The sequence below is a fragment of the Cupressus sempervirens genome, chromosome 9, assembly GCF_028749045.1.
Source record: "Cupressus sempervirens isolate cs-2001-9-10 chromosome 9, ASM2874904v1, whole genome shotgun sequence".
NCBI classification, from domain to species: domain Eukaryota; kingdom Viridiplantae; phylum Streptophyta; class Pinopsida; order Cupressales; family Cupressaceae; genus Cupressus; species Cupressus sempervirens.
In genome coordinates this window covers 524396886-524405154 of record NC_143126.1, presented here as the reverse complement: position 1 = coordinate 524405154, position 8269 = coordinate 524396886, and the positions used below count along the sequence as shown (strand labels likewise).

Genomic DNA, 8269 nt, shown 5'->3' with positions numbered 1-8269 from the left:
TCATTCATTGATTGTGTAAAATAAATCTGTCATCTCGACGTGCGCCGCCAATAATGTCTCATTAAATTAATATATTCTCACCTTCAAAGTCCAACTTTAATCAAGACAACCAGCTAAATCCGTCAGTCTGAAAGAAGCAGCTGTAGAAACCCAAATTCAAAGTTAGCAGGAAGTTTGCCTCTCAAAAGAAAATTTGAAACACGGTTTTACTCTCGTTCAGACATGTAGAACGTGGGGAAGCCTTGGTTTTTCAATATAATATTGATTTGGGTTTGAATTTTTAGGAAGTATAATAATTTAGGTCAAGGTTTTAGAGATTTTGATTTATTGGATATTTATTTTGTCAAAATTGTTGTGTATGTTGATGTCATTTTGGTTCAATATAAGGATTTCGAGTATTTATTCTATCAAAATTAGATTTCGACATGTCGTTTTATTAGAATTGTTTCATTTTTTACTGACAATAAATTGGTTAAGACAGGATTAAGTAATATCTCGTTCCATCAAAATTTCTATTTATTTCATCACTTTTTTCTCTCACATGTGAAAAATTTGCAAGGCTTGATTTTTCTCTATGATATAATAAGTTAGGTCAAGTTTATGAGATTTTGATTTACAAATATCTATTTTGTCAAAATTGTTTTGTGTATGTTGATGTGAACATCAAATACTCGAAGTATCTATCTTATAAAAATTAGAGTCAATTCATTTCATTAGAACTGTTTTACTTTTGCTAATATCATGTTGGTTAAGACCAAGGATCAAGTAGTATCTCGTCCCACCAAAATCATCTAGATTCTATCTATTTCATCTTTTTGTTTTTCTCTCTCCTTCAAACATGTAGAATTTTTTCAAGGCTTGGTTTCAAATTGTTTGGTCTATTTATTTCATCATTTTTTGGCTGAAGCAAATATTCTTTTGGTTAAGAGCCAAGGATTACACGACATATATAATCAAAATTGTTCCATTTATGTTGATGATATCACTTTTGTTAAGAACCTAATATTAAGTAGTATCATTTAGGCACCAAAATTGTCTACGTAATATTTATTTCATCAAAATTGAACATTTTGTTTATGCTAATATCACTTCAGACAAGAGTTATCCATCCAACCAAAATGATCTAGTCTATATGGATATCACTTCAATGAAGAGCCAAAAACTAAGGGGTAATTATTCCACTAAAATTATCTAGTCTATACTAATATCTCTTTTCCTTAGAGATAAAGACTAAGGCATATCCATCCCATCAAATTCATAAATGGCACGATCTAGGTAACTTTGTCTCTTATATCATACATTTAAAAGTTGGAATCTTTGTGGGAGGTGTTATCAAGGAACATACCATCAACTTTATTAATTGTACTCAACTAATTGAAGGGATTTTTAATTTGAATATAGTCAAGAACATTACCTCATTTCATACATTACATCTTTAAGATTTTGAATCTTAATGGGTGTTATAATCAATAAACATACCATCACCTTGACTGGTTATACTCAACCCATATATTGCATTTTTAATTTAAATATAAGTCACAATCCTAACCTTGTCCTTTATATCATGCCTACAAATGTTTGAATCTTAATGAATGACATAATTAGGAAACATACCACCACCTTTACCAATTGAATATATTTATAATTAATTACAACCGCACTTCCAACCTCATCCCTTATATCACACCTCTAAAAATTTGAATCTTAGTAGGTGTCATAACCAAGGAACGTACCATCACCTTCACCAATTGTACTCGTCCGACTAAATAAATTTGTAATATAAATATAGATACCATCCCAACCTTATCTTGTATATTGTACCTCTAAAAACTTGAGCCTTAATTATCTGTAACATACCACCACGCCACCAATTTCACCCAACCAATTGAATACATGTGTAATATAAATACAAATATAATCTCAACCTCATCTCTTACTTCACATCTCTTAAGAGTTTATATCTTAATAGATGAATAACTCAAGAAACATTCTATCACCTTCAATAATTGTACTCAACTAGTCAAATGGAGAGACTAACCAAGAAACGTACCACCACCTCACCAATTTCACCTAATCAATTGAATACATTTTTAATACAAATACACATACAATGCCAACCTCATCCCTTACCTCATACCTCTTAAGAGTTTCAATCTTAATACATGAATAACTCAAGAAACCTTCCATCACCTTCCATCACCTTCAACAATCATACTCAACTAGTCAAATTGAGAGAGGAACCAAGAAACATACCATCACCTTCACCTATCGTAATCAACCAATTGAATACATTTCTAATTTAAATATAGATACGACCCCAACCTCATTTCTTTACCCCACACTTCTAATAGTTTGAATCTTAATAGATGACCTAGTCCAAAAATATATTGTCACATTCGTAGAGTGTACTCAACCAATCAAATGAATACACGATCAAGAAACATACCATCACCTTCACAAATTGTCCTTAATTGATTGAAATACATGTACAATCTGAACCTCATTCAATATCTCACTTCTTTAGTAGTTCAAATCCTAATCTATGACATATAATCACCTTCACCAATTGTACCCAACTATTCAAATCGATAAACTTATCAAGTTACATACCATGGCCTCCACCAAATATACTCAACCAATTAAACATATCTATAATTTTCATAACCAATAGTCTTCAATAGTACCACCTATAACTTACAACATAAAAATCAAAAGTAGAGATGTTTCTCTATCTATTCAACAAAAATACATGTATAATTTGAACCTCAATTCAATATCTCACCTCTTTAATAGTTCAAATCCTAATATATGACATATAATCACCTTCACCAATTGTACCCAACCATTCAAATAGATAACCTTATCAAGATACATGCCATAACTTCCACCAATTATATTCAACCAATCAAACAAACAGATCTATAATTTTCATACCCATTAATAGTACTACCCGTGTAACTTACAGCATAAAAAATCAAAAGTAGAGACGTTTCCCTCATCCAGTTGTTGGGAAAAAAACATCCGTTCTAGAAAGTGAAAGAAGGGTCGAAGCATGGGAGGGTGTGAAAAGTGAAAAAGACTAGAAGGTCAAGTCCATTGCCTCTGCGCTGACGCCGTCAATGCGAACGTGGCCCATAATGTCTAAAGTCTAAGGCTGAACACTGGATTCAATCCCAGCCGTCCACTGCGCTGCGGGAATGGCGGGCTTGGAGACGCGTTGAATGAGCGTACAACTTTCCACCTAATACAGTTGTGCCACGCTATCATGGAAAAGACTAGGAAATGGGCTGTGAAGTTGTGGGGGGCATTTTATTCATACCCTCGCTTCTTTTTCTCAAACTTTCAACTTCCCATCTCAAGAAGAAAATCAGTCCTTTTTTGCCCTTGATTGGATCGCTCAAGCCCTTTTTCTCTTTTACCCTGTTTGAACCCAAATTGTATTCTTTGGCATTCGGAATTTGGACCCAATTTGCATTTTTTCTTCTGCTTTGGGTTTTTCAGATCTGTGGGTTGAGGCATTCATGGGAGAACAACTCTTGGCCGAGAGGTTTAGTGAGCAGAACCGTGGTTTAAGAGGAATGAATGGTGTTAGGCTTGACAGGCTCATGGGGATTGATCTCTCTGTGAAAGTTGAAGAGGGCTCCAATGGCGGCTCTGGTTATGGAAACTGCAAGGATTTCTTCTCTCTGCAAGGAGGAAGTGGTGGCTTGAGTTTCAAGCTCCTGACCAGTGATAACGATGATGATAATGGGTTTCAAGATGATGAGACCAAACAATTGGTGACTGCAGACCTTAATGGCGTTGCTGTTGAGGAAAATGGCTTGGAGAAGAATGATATTTCGGTAAGGAGTTTTGATTGTATGTTGGGTTGGGTTGTGGGATGAGATTTTTGGTGAAATTAGGGTTCAGATTACGTTTTCCTTGGGTTCTGATGATTTTTTTTGTTAATTGTGTTTGTGAAGACCGGATTGCAATTGGTGACTGCACTGCCCAATTCTGCAAGTGATCGGTCAACTGTGGAAGATTTTGTTTCTCCGGTTAACTCTCCTCAAACTTCTGATCCGGATGATTCAGATCCTGACCCGAGAATTGAGGTAATGGTTCTGGAATTTGTTACAATTTCTTGATTTCTGGTTTGCATTTGTTTAGTTTTTTGATAATATGGGATGGGGAAGGTTCAATGGGCATTGCTATATTAATGTTATCATATTTTTATAATCTATAAATTGATAAATTATAGTTTTTCTGCCAGAAGTTCTTCTGACATATCAGTGATATCATATTTCCAGATTTATTCCAAATTCATAATATTGATCAGATTGTGTGAGACCTTTTTTTAAAGTTCTCTTGCTCATATGGATCATCAAAGTACTAAAAAGCATTAAAACTTACAACACTAGTACTTTTGATTGATGCAGGTGGACACGCTTCAGAGAGAACTAACACGTATCAATGATGAAAATCAGAAGCTGAAATTCATGTTGAACCATTTAACCAACAATTACACGAGCTTACAGATGCATCTTACATCTCTAATGGAACAGCCTCGCCACTCTCATGATAAAGTTCCTGAAAAGGTGAGATACATGTTCTCTAATAGAGTATCTTAGATGGGAAAAGCCATAGCTTAGAAGATTTAGAGCTTTTGAATTCGATTCGCTTATATGCATAGGAGAGCTAAAGAAAGTAACGTAGAAAATCTTTTCTATGTCCTCGTCTACCATTCGAATTCTCATTTTTCCATTGATGTCAATCCTTCCCTAGTTTCTTACAACACTCCTGAATTTTTCAGGTAACACTAAAGAGTGAAGAAAATTTGGAAAACCCGGTAAAAGTGGAACAAAACAAAACCTTTTTACAAAACCAGGTTCTAGAAGCTCGAGATCCATCGAAGTTTGGCAGCACTGATGGTCACGAAGATTCTCATAGGTTCGAAGACCATGATAAGGCGGCCCCCAAGTCTGAAGAGATGTTGAATCCTTTTGATAATATGAGGAAGCCCGGTTATATGCAGAAACTCCATGAATCGAGTTTAAGAGGTAGTTTTGATATTCAAATTCATTTGCTATAAGAAATATCCTTGCTTATTGAAAATCAATTGCTCAATCTTCTCTTGTAAAGCATGTTACTAAATAGATTTTGGCGCATACAGGCAATGAAATAGTCGATGGATCAGCTTCATCAGATCATTCTCTTAATAATCATGAAGATGAACTGCAGACTGATACAAGGGAGGATAGCCTGGATGGAAGGCCCAACAAGGCACAGAAGATTGTACATCCCAGTGAGGCGACTATCAGAAAGGCCCGAGTTTCAGTCAGAGCTAGAACTGAATCACCTATGGTATGTCATCCTCGAATAGTCAAACACAACTCTTAATTTTATATATTTGATTTCTAACCATAAAATTAGCATCTTTTCTTAAAGATCAAACCGTTCAATAGTCAAAAGTATTAGTTGGTATTGATTCCAAATGTGAATTGAAAACATACACAATTTAATCAAAACTTTCTAATTTTCAAACCGTTCAACAGTCAATAGTATTAGTTGGTATTGATTCCAAATGTGAATTGAAAACATACATAGTTTAATCAAAACTTTCTGATTTTGAAATTGGATGAGAAACTTTCAACCATATCATCAAGAGTTTTACTCAGAACTTTTTTATTTTGAAATTGGATGAGAAAATTTCAACTTCATGAAAGAAAAACCTCCATGGCGGGACAATGGATTTTTTTTAAAAAGTTCTTTTGGGTCTTAATCCAGAAGCTTGTATAATCAACCTCAAAACCAGTTTTCTTGGTCTTGAGTCTTTTTAGTCAATTATGTAGACGGGATATGCAGAAAAACTGTTCCTTCTCTTGGGTTTTGTGCACTTTTTATTGAATAAAGCTGATTAAATAATTACATAAAAAGAGAGCAGCAGTCTATGGGACAATATCAGCCAGCTCGTAGGCTGGAAAACCAAGACACAAGCAATGAACGCTACGTAACAGCCAGCTCGTAGGCTGGAAAACCAAGACACAAGCAATGAACGCTACGTAACAGCCAGCTCGCAGGCTGGAAAGCCAAAACATAAGCTATAGAACAGATGCAATACATGATCAATATTAGGACTGCACTAAACTTGAAACTTAATGTGTTGCTGGAGCTGTTTGAAACATTTTATCTCACTAGCATGGGCTTGGTCTTCATAAGATTTATGTGTTTGCAGACTCTTTGAGACAATGCATTTTGCTAAGTAGATGTGGGCTTTTGTACAATTGTAATCAGTTGTTTCTAATCTTTTTAGAAAGGTTATAGAATGATTTCTTTGCTTGGAATGATTCCTAACCCAATCTTATATGGTGATTTCAGATAAGCGATGGGTGCCAGTGGAGAAAATATGGGCAAAAGATGGCCAAGGGTAACCCATGCCCAAGAGCTTACTACAGGTGCACAATGTCAGTAGGTTGTCCAGTGAGAAAACAAGTACAACGCTTGGCAGAAGACAGATCCATTCTCATCACAACATATGAAGGAAATCACAACCATCCACTTCCACCAGCAGCCACAGCGATGGCATCCACAACATCAGCTGCTGCCTCCATGCTCCTCTCTGGCTCCTCCACTTCCTCAGACAATGCTGGTTTCAATGCAGCAGCAGCATCCATCATGGCAGGAGGTCTCATGCCTTCCACTCATGTTCCAGGAGCCAGCATATCAGCCTCAGCCCCATTTCCCACCATCACCTTAGACCTCACACAAAACCCCAACCAACTTCCACAAGGTCAGATGGGCTTTCACCCAAGGCTACTTTCATTGCCTTTCGGAGGAGGAGAGGCTCAAGCACAAAAGTACTTCAACACTTCAGCATCTCAGGCATATGGACATCATCATCCCATCTTCAACAGCAATGATACAATGTTTGCCCCTCTGGCAGGACAGCAAAGGCCACCATTCATTCCCAACACTGGTGGAGGAGTTACATCAGCAACACCATTAATGGGGTTCAACAATGGTCAATCTGCGCAACACCCTTCATTAGCTGACACCGTCACTGCCTTAACAGCTGATCCCAACTTCACATCAGCCATTGCGGCAGCTATCACTTCTCTCCTCCAAAACAACAATAATGCCAATTCCAATGCCACCCATTCTCAGCAATCTGGATTAACAAGTGAACCTCTCCATGCCATGAATGAACAACACCAATAAATTACACCACCCTTTGTTTACTAGGTTCTTAAATACATGTTTTCTTCCCATTTGTGCAGTGGAAATAGTCTGAAAGGGAGTGTATAGTTTTCGTTGGAGACATTGGAAATTATTTTGTATAGTTGTTCTTGTTTTATATGTACATGTAAAACAACCATCCCATACATCTGTAATGTCTACAGTTATATACTTCTTTGACGACTCTACTGTATTCATCTATTCTTTAAGAAAAAATGGTCCATAGGCACCACTGTAATCTGAAGTTGGAGCTCATATCAGAGGCTCGAGGCCAAGTTTTAGACGAAAACTGCAACTTTGTTTATCACCATACGTCACATTGAGAGTTTATGAAAGATAGGATCTTTGAAATTCTGCTGATTATGTAATGGCACAAATAAAGGCTCTCTTGTTTAGTTACTGATAGGAATATCCTATTGTTGCATCTCACTTCTGAATTGAGACTTAGACGTGAGTAGAAAGTTTGGCTCTTGTTTCAACTTAGAGGAGAAAACTATTTGTTCTTCGAGGAGGAAACTATTTGTTCCATACAAATTACTATTGTAGTCATTTAATTTTTTTCCCATAATTTGATTTAATGTGAAAGACTATATGTCATTATTTTTAGAGGATTGCTCGTTGTTATATCATTTTGGGTTTTTATTAGGTCATTTATATTAATTATTTTGATGTGGTAAAATTGTTTATTTAGAAAACTTGTGATATTGTTGGTAAATGTGTAATTTTGAAATTTGTAAAACTTATCTAATGGAAAGTGAAGAAAATGTTTGAAGAGTTGGATAGATCGTGAAAGAATAACTATCTTTTTTTGTGTTTGAGAGGGACATCTTCTTCATAAGGTATCAATTTGAATCGTGAGATAAAGCTTGAAACAAACTTTTCCATGAACTATTTCCTTCACAAATAAGACTTATTATGTAGTAGAGCTCATCATTAATTCACACCACATGATAGATTAATAATAACATTAAAAAAATTACTAGGACAAAAACATTATGGATACACATCCAAAATACCTTGTATTCCCTCTTCATGAGCATTCAAAATATCTTCA

The 8269-nt window shown here is 35.7% G+C and overlaps 1 protein-coding gene across 1 annotated transcript; it reads left to right on the top strand.

Annotated features, from left to right (window-relative positions):
• Positions 1 to 3298: 3298 nt before the first annotated feature.
• Positions 3299 to 7821, top strand: LOC149539658 (putative WRKY transcription factor 31). The gene is made up of 6 exons (XM_089800882.1): positions 3299 to 3842; positions 3963 to 4094; positions 4419 to 4577; positions 4793 to 5039; positions 5153 to 5343; positions 6358 to 7821. Exons 1-6 carry the CDS (start codon positions 3522 to 3524, stop codon positions 7195 to 7197), a joined length of 1890 nt encoding a protein of 629 aa, XP_089657008.1. The 5' UTR covers positions 3299 to 3521; the 3' UTR covers positions 7198 to 7821.
• The last annotated feature ends 448 nt before the right edge of the window (positions 7822 to 8269 follow it).